The following is a 17,862-nucleotide window of genomic DNA, read 5'->3' as shown; positions in this document are numbered from 1 at the left end:
ATAGGCCGTTTGGCACGAACTCACGGCCATATTTTATAATTCCACGTCGTATATCTTGTCCCTAGTCCGGGTCTTTGTCGCCGAGTATGGCGAAGGCGATAAAAGGACCAGCCGTCGGTGAATAACCGGAAAAAAATCGGAACGAAATATCCGCGTAAATCTTAACAATTCGTAAAACGAAGGCCCTTTTACGTTGTCACGTAGTTTACAGGTTTAATTAACCGTAACGTGAGTAGAAAGGTGACTGATGCTTGTGAAATGTGCATAAAATATTATGCCAATATATGTAGTGTTATATTTTATGTAGTATGTTCACAATAACTTAATCAATTAGATATAGATTTTTAAAGATCTAGAAGTCAAAGTTAACTAAATCTATCGAATAGACCAGCATATAGTCTAAACTTGTCAAACTACTAATAGCATTATTTTTAGCAATGGTATCTTGAGCTGTATGATGTAAAAACCTTTAACTGAAAATATTACTATTTCCATTTGATAATAACAGCTTATTAAACCTTATTGAACAATTTCGTTCAGCTAAAACTTTGGAAAACGGTTTTCAGGATAAGTAATAAGAGAACAATAAACTTATATATAAACAATAGAAATATTTAAAATTAATAACGGCTAAAAGAAAAAATGTCTTCATTTAAAATAATAAAATATATTTTTGTTCTGCTAGTAATTTATTTGTCCAGTAATTCATAATTTAATATTTTATGATTCGCCGGTCTTATATTTCCTTGTATCTTATTTATTTTGTTTCATTTTTAAAACGACTACATATAGGAATTCCAATTATAACTAAAATATTACATGTTATTATATTGCATTTTATGCTAGTTCTTATTACAATCTGTGATGCTCTGGGTTTACTATTTCCAGTTATCCTAAATTATTTCACCGAATTTTGCTGTAGATATACATCTTCGCTATATCCTCGACATATAATTTCAATAATATTACTTCAACAGAGTCGCAAAATGAGATTATCGTTTTCTATTTTTATAACCCCTTTCCTTTCTGCCTTGCTCGTGGCTCTAATTTTGATCTGAGAGCTTCCAGATAGGATTATTAACTGTCGAGTCTTTTAATTCAGTAATATTAATTAACCGTTTCGATTTATTATTCAAAAAAAAGCAATGAGTTATATCAGTTAAAATAAAATAGCTAATACAGCATTTGAAGTATTTACAATATTTTACTAGGCTTCATATCTAGGCTCATATATACTGTTTGATTTAATTGACTCTCACATACAGTGTGACAATATTTCCTGTTGAATAAATTGATTATTCTATATTATACATTTGTATCCATTTTATCTCAAAGGGAAAGTAGTAAAGTATGCGAATATAATTTTTGTTGTTGATTTAACCAAAATAACGATTGCAGGCGAAACTCTGGTCAAAAAATAGTAAGATTATAGCAACCTTTGGTCAGTTATTTCTCATAAAATAATCGAACTTGTATTCATACTCTAATATTCAACAAGAGAAACACAAACTCAACTGATCGTTCGACGAAATCATTTAATTACAACAGGAAGCACGGGCAATAACCGCAACTCCCGTAAATTGGCTCCTTTTTTTGTGGTAATTAACGGGAACGCTCCGAAATTCGTCCGGCAGAGGTGGACCTCCCTCCGGCCGCCCGATAGGTCATTTGGCACGATTTCCCGACCATATTTTATAATTCCACGTCATATATCTTGTCCCCGGCCCGGGCTTTTGTCACTAAATATGGCGAAGGCGATAAAAGGACGAGCGCCGGGATCCGGGCGAGAAAAACGAAAAAAACCGAACAAAATGTCCATACGAATCCCGGCGATTCGTAAACGTTTTACGCCATTACGTGGCCAGTAGGCGGAAACGATGCGATATTGTTTTCGCGTCGTTGACCGTCGCTGCTGGAATTGTCACCTTTTTGTTTATTCCGGCTTTTGTTCAACGGTCTTGTATTAATACGCGGTATATATCAATCGGGCTGTCCGTGCTAGCCGCGCAACGGCTTGCCAACAGTAATATGTATTAATCTAGCGATTTTCTATATGAAATCTACTGCACGGACTCTGATTCCGGACGAAATTCAATCCTTACAAATAACCTTAGTTACTTTACGTTTATTTCTAGTTTTTTGTCATTTATAATACGTCTAAAATACGAATATATATAACGTAGTAGGTGACAAATTGGCCATCCAGAATTATATAGAAAAACACGATCAGAAAAGTTAACTTAAAAATAATAATTAAAAATTACATCCCGACTTCGACATAAAAACTTAGACCGAGATTTAACTTAAACTGACAAAAGATATACTTAAACAAAAATCAATCGTGGAATATTAAATTATGAATAAGTAAAAAACATTTAGTTTTATAAACTGTCTCATGAAAATTATTAATGCCAATAAACGGTAAGGTAGAAGCTGTAACTGACCGTAACTGAAGCGGATTATATTTCAATATAACCAAAAGATAAACTGTATCTTAAAATATATGAACTTCAGATAAATCTCGACATCTATTTTAGGAAATAAAATTGAATAAAATATTTTCAATTCCTTGCTATTCTGTTCAGAGGTAAAACAAGATAGCTGTTCGGATATTCCAATTATAATGGACAACTATGACAAAATAGTACATCCAGCAATATACGCAAAAATTAAAGCCTGCCTTAAACCAAAATATGGCCGAATTAAAGAAAAGGCAAATCACAGAATTTTAAATTATGAAAACTAAAAATATAAACAGTTTATTAAATAGTATATTAAATGCATTTAACCAATAGAGGTTATTATATTAAACTTCATTAATTTATATATGCTTGAAAGGTTTAGAGAATTATGAATATTTATGAAAATAATGAAGCGGCAATGGTAATTAATCCTATAATATATTACCATTACCAGAAAATGAACTGCAAAGAACTTCAAATAAATTTCGGCACATATTATCTGAAAATAAAATTGCAATTTCTATATTTTTTTCGATAATTACAATAGTCGCTTCGTTGATTGTCGTAAAATTCACCAGCAGGTCTTTAGTGTGATCTAATGACGATCCTTTCCCCTATCGTAACTGATTTGTTCACATTATAATCTAATTCTGGATAGTAGTGGAATGCTGATCGAACCTATATTAAAGAAGCACTGTCTCTGAGTCCAAGTCAGGTGATCTTCTCCTTGGAATTGTCGAATATATATATATATATATATATATATATATATATATATATATATATATATATATAGTAGTGGTATATAGTTCTGGCACACTAAATTTATGACTACAAAATAACTAATGTGATCTTCTCCTTGGAATTTTCGATTATATATATATATATATATATATATATATATATATATATATATATATATATAAAGTAGTGGTATATAGTTCTGGCACACTAAATTTATGACTAAAAAATAACAAATGTGAAATATATTTCAACTTGAACTTCAATTTGAACGGCCAGTACTTCAATCTTCAATCTCTGAATTATATTAAATGTTTAATGTATTAAATATTCTGGTCTCCGTTTCACTATTTAGTATTTTTATTCAGAAAATAAATTTCACAACGCACCCACAAATTTGAAGACCAACAAAAATTTTATCCTTTGTGATGGTGAAATTACTGATGACAGTGACAGTGATACCATATCTGGGAAAATAAAATTGGGATTTTTACAATTTCTCACCAAATGTTTCCTCATTTTATCACCATATAAACCTTCCCTGCGCTTCTGCAAATATTATATAACCAAAAATGGACCAACGCTGTTTGGCCTGGACTGTTGGTATCTAAATAACGTAGCTATAAAAAAATACCTGCATTTACATGTAATATAAATTGTGCTAAAATATTGAACGGCCAGTACTTCAATCTTCAATCTCTGAATTATATTAGATGTTTAATATATTAAATATTCTAGTCTCGGTTTCACTATTTAGTATTTTTATTCAGAAAATAAATTTCACAACGCACCCACAAATTTGAAGACCAACAAAAATTTTATCCTTTGTGATGGTGAAATTACTGATGACAGTGACAGTGATACCATATCTGGGAAAATAAAATTGGGATTTTTACTATTTCTCACCAAATGTTTCCTCATTTTATCACCATATAAACCTTCCCTGCGCTTCTACAAATATTATATAACCAAAAATGGACCAAGGCTGTTTGGCCTGGACTGTTGGTATCTAAATAACGTAGCTATCAAAAAAATACCTGCATTTATATGTAATATAAATTGTGCTAAAATATTGAACGGCCAGTACTTCAATCTTCAATCTCTGAATTATATACCTATATATATATATATATATATATATATATATATATATATATATATATATATATATATAGGTAGATATTTTGGTCGAATTTTCAATATTAATTAAGTGGGGTTTCAGAAAAAATACCGAAATATAAACAAGGTGGTGACTGGAGTCTTTTTTTCATAAATAATTCCGGTAGGGTCATATCCCTCGCGCCCTGGCCTCTATGTGTGTCTGTATTCGTGAAATTGATTCGACGTCAGACAGAATAAATCTGTGGCAAATTATAATGGTCCGTCCGCAGTATAATTTCGACGATGTCGAGCATTCGGCCCCTAACGGCGGTACCGACAGAAATTTTGTTTAATTTGCGTCGGGTTAGGCCTTAATGTCCTGTAATGTATTTTCCGGGCTGAAAAGGGTCGAGGAAGGTCGTTGATAGATAATAAAAAAGACAAATGCGTAATTAAAGTGGACGAACGAGTCCTCCGTTAATGGTCCAACTATTTTTGCCGGGCGGCGGGGATAGTTGGCGGCAGCGCAGACGCCCGCTAGACTTTAAGCCGGTTAAAGTTCCGTAGGTCCCCTGGAGAATCTCGACTCTCCGTTTTAATTGTTCGGGGAAATAATGGTTGTAGTCGAGATTTGTAGATTAATCGTACCTACACGAGGATGTAGGATAAATGAATAATGGAAACAGCGTCACTGTCGTAAAAATTAATTAAGTATTTTTTTTTGGTTTAGAATTTTTTCCAGACCGACAATCAACTCAAAATTTTAAAAGTACTATTTTGTACAAAACTATTATATTTACTTATTTTGTTTTTAAATATCCCAACTGTTATCATCAGTTATGTCCTCCCTATCCACTAGCACATCCTTGTCTCAGTTCTCTAAGAGAGAACACTGTTCCTTTTTTTGTTCTCCACTCTGCTTCTATTCTCAGACATTCCAGATAAACTCTGACTCCCGAGATTTCCTCAAATGGTTTGATAAAAATAAAATTGAATAAAAAAAGTTTCAATACTTTACAATTGCTCCTTGTATTATAAAAAAATATTATATCAATTCTAATATTCCAAATATAATATGCAAGTGTGGAAAAATATGCGACCCAAACTATATAACTCGTTCAATAAAACAGTGAACTCGCGTCATCTAAATTGATGACGTCAATAAATGTTGCCGCATAAACTCTGAGATTTGGTTCATTTTGTCTTTGACATAAAGCAAAAGTCTAATAATAAAAAATTCTAAATAAAATAATGAAACAACAATATTATCAGATATAATTTAGGTTAAAATTACAGTATATCTAATGCATATATTATCGAAGAACGTAAACTACAATAAATTATACATTCATAATAGGTTGTAGGCTAGGATTGGGTTTTGTTATATTTACATTGAATTAATTTCCACACTACCTATGAGGCAGAGATCTCGGCACGGTTTTTTATGTAGTGGTTTCTGCTAGATGTCTAATTCACCTAATCAACAATTGTATATCCAAGTAATGTATTTTAGTTTCGTTAAAGAGTATATTTACGTTTCATGTAAAATTCTCGTTCCCTTCGGTGCAGTGTTTCCTCGTAAAGTAAATTTAATATAATTGTATTTCTCTCTGTATTATTATGTTACAACCTGAATTCATTTTGTAAAACTTGATATGATAACTGCGTTTTAGCGGGCATTTGTCATGTCTGCGAAATAGTTACTATTCTTTCTCTTCTCATACATTTTAACTAAATGCTCTACATATTCTGAACAATTGTACAAACATAAATATATATATATATATATATATATATATATATATATATATATATATATATATATGCACATGAATATTATAGATTGTCTAGTACGATTATCCTATATTAATTATATCTTATATTACCACCTGTTGTTTCCACTCTCATCACCCCTGTCTTGGTATTTTCAGCATTAAATTATAATGCCACGTCCAGAAAATTTCATTCAATCACTGTCGCTGCGATTGAACTGAGCTAGTAATTCTGAACGCCATTCAAGTGAATAACTAAGCGGTTAATTTCTAATCTATCTAACACTTCGCAATTCCACCATTTGTAAATTTCTTCTTCACTGTGTCTGATCGAGCCAACAATGTTTCTTTCCACATATACAATTGTAGCCTTTGTCGCGGCAATTTTTGAGATCTTTTCCACTAGTTTACTATAGTATGGTGCATTATCTTCCTCCATGTTCTTTAAGATATGATTTTCAAACCACAGCAAAATATATTCTGTTCCATTTCTCCATAGTAGTTACCCTTCGACTTGGAGAAAACTACTAACACTATGCTAGTATCATCCTGCCATAAGTGACCCATTGTCCCATTCTGAAATGTCCAGGTCTCATCTAAATGCACAAATTGAATGTTGAAGTCTTCCTTACTACAAAAATATATATAGTCAATTCAAAATACCAGTGTCATGGGAAAAGTTGCAATGTTGCCGCAACTACTCTGAGTTTTAGTACGTTGAGGCTCTGACATTTAACAAAATTTTAATACAAATAAAATAATTGAACAAATATATTGTATTAAATATAATTTATTTTAACATGATAGTACATCAAATGCGTTTATTATCGAAGAACTTAAAACTACAATTAATTTTGCAGCCACAATAATTCATAGGTTAGAGTTGTTTTATTATATATACATTGAGCTTGTTTCCCACACTAGTATCGGTAGGGTTCTAGACGCGTTTTTGTATGTAGTGGTATCCGCCGTAGGCCTAATCCACTTAATTAACAATTGTATATCTTAGTAATGTATTCTACTTTCATTAGAGAGCATATTTATGTTTTAAGCTTAGTTTTTGTTTCTTTCGATGCAATGTATCCTTAAGTCATTATGATATTACTATATTTCTCTTTAGTTTGTCCTGTTACTATATGTGTACATCTTTCTTAATAAAACTACATTTAATCACTGCATTCTCTTTAATGACAATATCTGCAAAACAGTTAGCATTATTTCTCTCCTCATACATGTTAACCAAATGTTCATGTATGTTCTAAACAATAACACACATGTTTATAAAGCTTCCAGGCTCATAATACAATTTCCTACAATTAAACTATATTAACTGTATACCGACATTTAGTGGTTTCCTCTTTCATCACCCTGGCTTGATAATCGTCAGCATTGAATCATAAACCAACATTCATAAAGTGTTATTCAATCACAGTCACTTTCAGTAATATTAGTCAAGATAATAACCAAGCTGTTTATTTCCAATTTATTAAAACCTTGCTCAAGATTCTACTATTTGTCAATTTCTTCTTCAATGTTTGTGGTCGAGCTCATATAAACCAAAAGTGTCATTTTCGAGAATGCCTCTTTCTATAAATCCAGACAGTTCTGGTTTGAATATCCTCCTCGACCTGAATATCTACTGTAATAATTCTTTGCAATACCCCATATCAACTCAATTGGATTAAAAATGCATTGATAAGGAGGACATAATACTCTGTGGCCATAACATTCAGTAATCTGATCTACTATGTATCTCGTCTTAGGTTTAATTTTAAAAAAGTAATTACTCGATAGTTATTCCAACCTTTAATTTTTTCCATGAACCGTTGTTGTATATACATACTTTATACTGTATTTATTATCATCTTGCCATGAGCAACCCAAAATACCATTCTGAAATATTCATATCTCATTTAAATATATAAATATATAAATAAAAATATATTTCTTCCTTGACTTTGTTATATGTTTTTAAAAATGATGTTCTTTTAAAAGCAATCTCTGGAAGTTTCATTAAACCTCTTCGTGGGTTATCTTTACACCATTTAAATCCTATATTATCCGACATTGTATGAACGGATGTTCTATATCTCTCAAATAGCTGTATATCTTTTGGATCTGTGTGGATACTTTCCAGACTAACAATTTTCTCTGAAACAATTGTATTAAATTATGTTTGGATTGAAAAAATTATTAGTTATCTGTCTTGTATACATTATATTAAATGCATTTAAACAAAGCTCCGAAATAGTTTCCGTAAAAGCACGATCGCTGAAACCATGGAAATGCTCAATAAATACTTTGTGGATTTAGTAATTTCTGGTTAGCGACCCCATCGCATTCTACATGCTTATTTGGATATCAAATATTTCATCTAAAAGTCTGATATATCAAACTGTCCTGACACTGTAGAGCTATTATTTTATACTAGTGAAGTATTATTTAACTTATATTTTACTTTTAGCGCTCCTTTAACGTAAACCACCTTGACAAATAATATGAAAACTTATTATCGTGTCTTCATTTTTGCGTGTTTTTATCGTCGTTGAACAAAAGCCTGCCTTTTAAGATCCATTCTCTTTTTTTAACCGCAACAAAAGCCTTGTAAACACCCATTATGTTACTTAATGGCATTAAATATATAATATAGGTAATTATCTCGTTGATTGACACGACCGAAACCTTTTTAACCGACCCATTAAACCAGCCCTTTTAAAGGCCATCAATCCGATCATCATCATCATCATCATCATCCACCCGGCCGATGCAACAACACAAACATTAAGAAACTTTTTTCCGAAAAAAATAAACGATCAAAGCTCATCCGCACCATCCGCGAATGACGCAAGCGATCTAATAAAAATTGATGACCTCCTCTCCCCTGTATCGCACCTCGCCTCGCGCTGCCAAACCACCCCCACCACCACCACCACCTTCGCAGCCGGCCCGACTCGACCGAAATAAAGCGGTGCAAAATTAATCTTTTACATTCCAGTCAGTTTATTACTGGACTTAATTTTGATTAATACCGTGTTTATAATCTGGTCTTAATTTTTGTACAAAAATCGGATTTATGGCGTGGGGGCGGGGGCGCCGGAGTCTGTTTCAAGTCCGCTTTATTTGTGTTAGGGGGAAGCGACGGCAACGAAAAAAAAAGGGGAGAAGAACGCGTCCCCATGAAGGGTGAAGTTATAATTAAGATGATGGGGAATTTGAAAAAATTGTCCGTAATAAAAAATGCCGCGGATGGGGGATAATTGAATGCAGAGCGCGGACTGTCTTATGGCCTATTAAAATGGTGAAGGTGCTTCGTGTTTTATTGTAATCTGGTGTTGGTGTTCGTTAAATTCACTGCTTGTGTTTCAATGGCAAAATATAAATACAAGTGAACGCATAAGCGTAGGTCTTGTATAAACCAGCATAGGTCTAACTTAAATAAAAGGCGAATCATATAACATTAAATTATGAACTCTTTGTACTTTGAGAAAAACCATTCGTCGAGTCATTTTCTAATTTCTTCGAAATTGGTGCGGGTCTGCAAGCTCATGTTTCATTGGTGCAAGAGGGTGATAGTGGGATAGGGCAAGATCTGCAAAGTACGGCGGGTGCGATAATATGTCCCATCGAAACGTTTCCTTCACATTTTGTTTTGGACATCTTGTTTCATTCTGGGCGGTTTTCAATCAAAGCATGGTTAAATTGATCATTCGGTTTCGTTTGCAAGTTTCTAAATTTTATTACGTTTTACCCTAGGATGAAATAAGATTATCTACACAAAAACAGACATAATGCTATTTAATGCGCCAAATATACAACCTAATTGGTTTATGAAATTGGATTTACATTTGTACTGTTCGATCCCCTCCTCGTTGTCAAATGTCTACAAAATTCCCCATAACTCTAGTGGTAATAGTTAGAAGTTACAGACCAACAAACGTGGTGAACCAAATTATAAGTTTTTGCGACGTGCTGACGTCATAAATTTTGATGATCTACATTGGCTATTTTACTGGATATACTATATGTACTAGTACATATGATAGGGCGCATACTTGATATTGCTATCTTAACAAACGCTTAAAAAACAAAAAAAGAATTCTATAGTTTCATATCTGCAAACATACCAATAATTCACCAATAAATAAACACATTCTAGGAAAGACGAATCGAGTTATTAATGAGAATGGTGTTAGCTCGTGGACGATTTTCTTGTAATGAAGCTATTTTCTGTCGCCGGCCACCACCGCTATCGTCCTGGGCGAGGCAACAAGTGTCCGCGATCCATTACACGTCCAATAACAGAATCGAGAGGAATTCCGTCGCGATCACAGACCGATTCGTCTTTGCCGCTCGATCAATATTTAGGCCATACGATGATGGATTGGTGTGCTCGGCATAAATAATGCATGAGCGCTCAAGACAATATTTATGTTTTGTTACAGTTACGCTTTTATTACTACATATTGATTTGGAATTGGAACGATACATCCGGTTACAGACACAGATGTTACCGATAAAATTCTGTGTACAAAGAAACCCTGTCAGTTTTTTTTGTATTTAATTATTTCAGTTCATGTTGGGGCAAAAATAATATAAACTGAACTAGCTCGATTCTTTATATGAATTTGAACAGTATTAGATCGTCAAAATTAGAAATATTATGCTTATAAATTATCATTCTTCGGATATGCAATTAATCGATAAGTTTCTAGGTATAGTAATTTAAAAAACCAAGAATATAATAAAATTAACAGTTATGTATTACATTTTTGGTGTTCAAATAATAATACATACAAATTGGAGTTATTTTGAAGAAGCTTGAAGTTTTACTCAAATAAATTGATGTATAATTTAATTAAGCATTTTCGACCTGCTTCCTACACTCAAGCATGATCATTTCGTTAACATCAGTAGTGGGATGATTAGCGAGAATGAATATCTTATAGTCATTTTCCAAGCTGATAATGTGCCCATACACATAGCCAGAAAGTTTCAGACTTGGTTTGAGAGTTTGGTCTTGGCAACATCACCACATCTCAACATAATTTAACCATTATGGTGAGTTTGAAAGCAGTGGGTGAGGAGTAGATTCCATCTCCAATATCTCTAAAGCAATTGAGGTATTTTTTTACTACATATTGATTTAGAACTAGAAGGGTTTATCCCGCTACTGATACAGATGTTACCAACGAAACTGGATGAATACTATGCAGAAAATTCTGGATAATTTCACCAAATTGATTACAAAGGATGTCATTCAAAAGTAAAAACTCGTAATGACATGTAAATCTTTTATCAGAATTTAAACAGAGTTAAATAAGAATCTGAAGTAATAAGCTAAAAACTATCTTAACTTTGCTCCTATATGTTCTTTATCGATATTAACTTTCTAGATATGAAAAGTTAAAAAACGAATGAAATAATATTACATATTTGGTGTTCAAATAAGTAATTAAAGGTCTTTCGAAGATCTTTGAAGCTTTGCTAATTTAAATTGATACATTGATATCTTAGAAGCTGAGAAAGAAATGGTGCTTCTATTTGAATTGGAACAAAGTATACATTTATGGTTTTTGTATTTCCTCCATTAATTTCATTCGCCTGGCTTCTGTTGCTTTCAATTTTTATACCCAGATACTTAAAAATAGTTACTTGTTCTATTTTTTCACCCTCGATTTGTTAAGCTTCTTTGCTATCAGTTGTTAATACACATAATATACATATTACTGCAAAATTAAATAGTTAGTATAATCTGCAAAAGCTCCTGTCGTCATTTCTATTTTATTCCAATCATCATACCCTATATGAATAGTGTTTCCAATAAAACAGCCAATTCACGTCATAGACAATAAAAAGTAGACACATGTGTCTTTTTTTTAATTAAACTTTTTCCGCCATTTGTCCTACCCTAAATATATAGTCTCGTATACTTCTTTCCATGCAGAAAAATCGATGCTTAGTTGACCTGAATAATGCAGCGTCAGCTATTATCTTAATAGAAAGTATCCTTGTTGTAAATTTCAGGAGTTCAAACGTAGTAGAGAACAGCTGGACAAGGACGACGATGACAAACGGTCTTCCAAAGGTACCGGCGGGAATCATCGAACGCCCTCCGTCGAGTCCACCAGGTTCGGGCCTCCAGAATCAACGAACACACCCTGCTACGTGCCGGGAGATGATATCCTGCCGATTATCATTAAAGGCTCTCACACCGTCCCCACAAACGGCAGTCTCTACAATCAGAACATCTATACGGTGGACGCTGACGACATGCCCAAGATGTGCGACAGCGCGTGTCAAACCAGAGAGAGTCTGTTCACCACTCAAGAGTAAGTTGTATGAGAATATTTCCGAAAAAACTTTCTAATCAATTGTTTGTTACAGATATAGTTCAGGAAATAGCACGCCCAACAATAGCGTGCATACAAACTCACCTCCAGCACCCTTCAGTACGTTCGGTTATAACAGGAAGGACAACAAATTCAAAGCAGAGGCCAAAATTGAGATGCATCACGAGAAGTCTGCAACACCGATGTCCAAATATGACAAAAGGTAAAATTTAATAGATTTGTTTTGTTGTTTGTGAGCTATTCTAAGAAACCCTTTGCAACAAAATCTTAATCGTCTTCATAATTTATTATTATATGAGTCGCACTTTATATTAGATAATTTTTTTAAGTAACTGGGACGAGTTGAAGATTGGTGTTTTTTAAATAAAATCCAGTTTGATATACTCTAATATTTTCATACGCAACTTTTTTCCAAAATATATAATACTCTATAAAATGTTATTAAGGAACTTGGTTTCTGTTGATATTTTGCTGGAAAGCGTAAAAATTGTTATTAAAGCAATATAAAAGACCAAACCAAATTAAATTGTGTTCCCAATATATATAAGAATGGCATTTTTACAATACTTCTCTACACACTCTGCAGTTATTGTCTTTTATTAGCAGATATAGAAATGGCTAACTTCATTAGAACAACAAAAATAACAAGTCGCTTTTCTAGATCCTGCTACATTATTATTTTAACGTTCTAATTCAATTTGAGACAAAAGTTTGACGCCATAAGTGTTGTTCCTGTCGCATTACAGTAATTCGATAGAGACAGACGTGCGTATATAGATAAATATCATTTTTGATAAAAGGGACAGATTGTCTGGTATAATCTATATAACTGAAAATATCTTTAAAATTTCAATTATGTTATAGTATATATTAGGTATGATACTTAGTTCTAAAGTATTTACTTCAGAGCAACACAGAAGTCAGTTGACAAGACATTGAAAGCTTGACGTTTCTTTAATTGGTTTAAAGTAAAATAGGGACTAAAATAATTTTAAATTTAAGTCGAATGGGAAGGTTATCGCCGCCACGATGGCCCACTTTGCAGTCCTCGAGGAAACGTATATTTCAGACGGGTTAACGTAGTTGAAACATCGCTGGGTCTGGAGTATTTGTTGAGAAATAAGTCGCTACTATTCCAACTTTTTATTATTCTTTTGTAAGTATTTATCGGACCACCCACGAATTATCATCTTTGCTTAAGCGTTCAACTTTGTTCATACTTAAACTTTCAATCAAAAATAATCCATAGAGAAAATATAAGCTTACGTGAAGCCAATACGAAACAATATAATATTGTTCTGGACTGTTACAGATGTAGACTGACACTGGTACACGAAACACTTTTAAAAATAATATCTGACCATTATCTAAGTGAAGTCCCTCTCCATTTCTCGATAGGACAAATAAAGAGAAACAGCAGGACTGCGAAAGGTAACGATGCGACTTCTTGGAAATTGAATTATGAAATACTTCGGCTTTTATATAGCTTCATACGTTGTAATTGCGTCTTGGCAAGATGCGAGCCATTGTAAACTGTCACGTCCTGTAACCGTCACTTGTATTAATATAATTCGATGGAGGACATGTACGTGCTCAGTCGGAACCCAATATTATTATTTATCAAAATACAGACCTATCGGTACACACGTTCCTCGTCCTGTGATATTCGTTCCCTCGCTTCCGGCCCATTTATCTCTATCACGTTAGAGAAATATATAAAAATGAAACATTGCCATAACAACATTGCTACTGTGGTTTTTATAGTCCGAATAATAGTCCACTTCTTAAACTGTTGATTTATTGAATCGTTTAGTTTATACAAAAGGTACTATGGAATGAAATTTCTAAATGCGGTGGTTTATTGCACGTGTTCTGTTAACCAAGTCAACGATTGCTAGATTGAAGAGTCCGTTTCATAGAATAGTCAGAGATAGAAGGCGATCTTCCATATAAAGAAATGTGACTAAATGATGCCCTTCAGACCCACAGAGAGTGCTGCAAGAGGGAACATTTTTAACGGGAAATTTAAAAATATATTTTAATTATTTTTTACTTATAATAATAACAACATTAATACTATTTAATATTTGAATACTAAATAAAATCAAAAACCATTAAAAACATTACCGAAGCTGATAATTTACGTTTAACAAATAAGGAACATTTTTTATTATGCCAATGATATAAACTTAATGATGATATTTTGTGTTGTCCCTGAATAATTGAAGACATTAAGTATTATGCATGTAAATCTTATACTTTTCACTCAACGTTAATAAAATATTTAAATTTTCATAGCTTTTCATATAAATATAGTTGTAATTTGTGAGAAGTTATCTCCTAATCGTACATTGTTATTGCCTTAAATTTAATCAATAACTATATTTTATAAATTACTAACATTTGGATCTATTATCTACTAAATATATTAAGAAATACAATTTCTGTTTATTTTTACACTACAATTTCCATATTAAACAAATATGAATATTATCTATATTACCACAAGGGACACTGGAACATAGTTAACTGAATTAAATGTTATGCATCTAAACCGTCCTCTCTGATCATATTTTCTTTCCTATATGTTTCTTGCAAATATATAATGGAACGCTATTCATATATTTAGATTTTGTTATACAGATGTTTTTAATTTTTTCCACTTGAATGTCTATTATACTATATATTATATATAGAAACACATGTTTCTTGTCTCTGATTATATTTGAAGATTTTAATGTGCATAGAATTTTTTATGATTCTCTTATAGGTTTTGGCACCTTGTTTTCCTTCCTAATTGCTAAATGTTCTGTGTTAAAAATTCAACGTAGATCGTAATGAAATACTTACTATTTGAATAGCAGTTAGGAATTGCATTTTTATTAAACAGTTCCCTTGTATATCCGAGTTTATAGCTCTCCAATCAATATATGCAATGAATATACCCTTTTTGGCTTACATAAGATCCCTTAGATGTGTAATTGTTGACTTTTAAACGCCATTTCTAGATTAGAGCGGGACCGAAAGAAAGAAATTTGTCCGTATTGAAATATCTTCATTGAAATATGTTTACATCAAGTCCGTTGAACTATATTTAGATCAAAACTTGATATCATCTGATATTATGTACAAAAATATCAAGCAAAATATTCATCTTGCAGACCATCGTATTTTTTCCCTGAAGGAATTATCCAATTCATTATTTTTAGAAAACAATAACAACGCATTTACCTATGTTCTTGTATACAAATATATTGTTTTAGAAGCAGTCATTTGATCACTAGGTCGTAATTGATGGTTAATGTTAGATGGTTTGTTTATTCGATTCAGGTCAACTCTTATTAGTAAATTTAATCTTTTCAAAGTATCGCCCTCCACTATTCTTGCATCTTGCAAAATCCTATATAACTTTTTCTCTTATTCTAATTTTGCTTTCTTCAGTTTTCCCTCTGCAAATTCTAGCATTACCTCTAGCTTTTTTTTTTATTAAAGAAAAATTATATCGTTACTACAGTATATATAATGACTGAAGGAAATGTCTAATTTTTATTTATTTAACCTACTTAAAGTAGTAGTCAAAATTATTTTTGTTGCTATACTCTTCATTGACGGGAAGTTTAAATGTCATCTGTCATTTAGTCAGTTACCACTGTTCGTCTTTGTCAGTTCATTTTCCATCAAGTGTGTTTTGCGATGATTAAGATAATGAGAAAAAGACCCTGTGCAATTTAAAGCTAATTGCGCCATCTATTAAAATGTCCAAAAACTAATTTGTATACCTTACGGTAAAACCTGAGAATTACGAAATAAAACTTCCTTATTCACATTGACGAACTGCTTCGAACATTTACGCTCGTATCTAAACTAATTTCACACCTCGTAACAATAGCTTACCGTCTCTTTAATAGGAACACGAGAGATTGCCTAATTTGACGAGAAGTTCGCTGTTTAGTTGTGTTTGTCTAGTTCGGATCGCCTGCAAAAAATAGGTGACGCGAGCTCGAATAGTACGGCGCCCGAATTCGCCATCTGTCTTCCCGCTTCCCTCCCTTCCCGCCAACCGCAAAGATCCTTAAACCGCCTACTTGGATAAATATTTACCTGCGTATAGGTTTCGCCGTTGTTTACGCAGTATTATCCTAATGCCTAGTGACGTACGTGTGAAGTTATTTACTCGTTTAATTGTGGCGTGAATTTTAAATGTGGCGTCACCAGTAAAAATTAACATGTATAGAATAAGGGCGGCTAACGCGGAACATATGGGAGACTTTCACCAAAAGAGAGATTACTACTAGTCAGTGAAGAATAGTTTAGTAATACAAGGTACCCAAGGGATAATAATGACGGATAAAACGGGATGTATCCGACTAAATAAAAATAACCTTCACAAAATTATATACGAGTTTACACCCAATATTCATGCATATTCTTCAAAATTTATACAGCTTTCGAATAGCAATCATACAGCCTTCGTTAAGGGAGGAATAGGCGTAGAACGGCGTATTTTAAGTCATTTTTAGCCAATTAGGAACACATTGTACATATATTTGATAATTGATAAACAAATTTTCAAAAGTTTTTTCAATCTGACAATGAATATATTGGCTACCGCGCGTTATGAATTTTCTTCCGTAGTTTCATTTCAAACAAATCTTAAAAAAATATTTTTTGAATTGTCTGTTCTATGTGAACTAAGATTAAAACAAAAAAACGAATATAATTTTTTTCAGTATATGAATATCAACTACGATTTTTTCCCAGAAAAATGCGTTTAAAAGTTATATTAACAGATCAATTGAAAAGTCAGCGGCCTACCAAATTTTCTTCCCAGCGAGCAACCGACGCCCAATTCACGAATTTTTGACACGGTGCATTTTCTTAGTGAAGCAGCACATTCTTGTCCTTCAAACAGTCCAATAACGCTATGTGATAGTCGCTGTTGATGGTCCTTCCTTTTTTAATGTAGTCATTGAAAATTATTCCAGGCGCATCTCAAAATACAGACGTCATAAACTTGCCAGCCGACTGTTGCGTTTTCCCACGGTTTGGGGCGGGTTAATCATGTGCAAACCACCAGGATGATGGTCGAATGAACTTCGGAGTGAAATGATGGAGTCATGTTTCATCCATTCTCATATACCGATGCAAAAACTCGGGTTTATTACGCTTGATCATCTTCAAACACTGCCCTGAATCATCAAATCGTCGTTGTTTTGGTCAATAGTGAGCTCGCGCGGCACATACCTTGCACAGAGCTTTATCACACCCAAGTATTCATGAATAATATGATATACACTTTCATTTGTTATCTTTAGACTGTCATTTTGCGGATTTTTATAATGTTCTCGTCGGTGACAACCTCTTTTGGGCGTCCACTGCGTTCACCGTCTTCGGTGTTCATTTCACCACTTCTAAATTTAGCATACCAATCCTTGA

At 32.9% G+C, this 17,862-nt stretch overlaps 1 protein-coding gene across 2 annotated transcripts in view; it reads left to right on the top strand.

Moving 5' to 3' along the window:
• The window catches only part of Neto (Neuropilin and tolloid-like), a 343,486-nt gene that overhangs the window by 324,203 nt on the left and 1,421 nt on the right, over positions 1–17,862 (top strand). For both annotated transcript variants that reach the window (XM_076412141.1, XM_076412140.1), the window contains 2 exons: positions 12,101–12,405; positions 12,461–12,628. In XM_076412141.1, the coding sequence (XP_076268256.1) occupies positions 12,101–12,405; positions 12,461–12,628 (473 nt within the window). The remainder of the gene's footprint in view (positions 1–12,100; positions 12,406–12,460; positions 12,629–17,862) is intronic.

Source organism: Rhynchophorus ferrugineus, unplaced genomic scaffold, assembly GCF_030347505.1.
Source record: "Rhynchophorus ferrugineus isolate W39M unplaced genomic scaffold, kcgeb_rfMv2 rfM8, whole genome shotgun sequence".
Classification (NCBI taxonomy): domain Eukaryota; kingdom Metazoa; phylum Arthropoda; class Insecta; order Coleoptera; family Curculionidae; genus Rhynchophorus; species Rhynchophorus ferrugineus.
The sequence above is the reverse complement of the archived record's forward strand: the minus strand, read 5'-3'. Positions and strand labels throughout refer to the sequence as shown.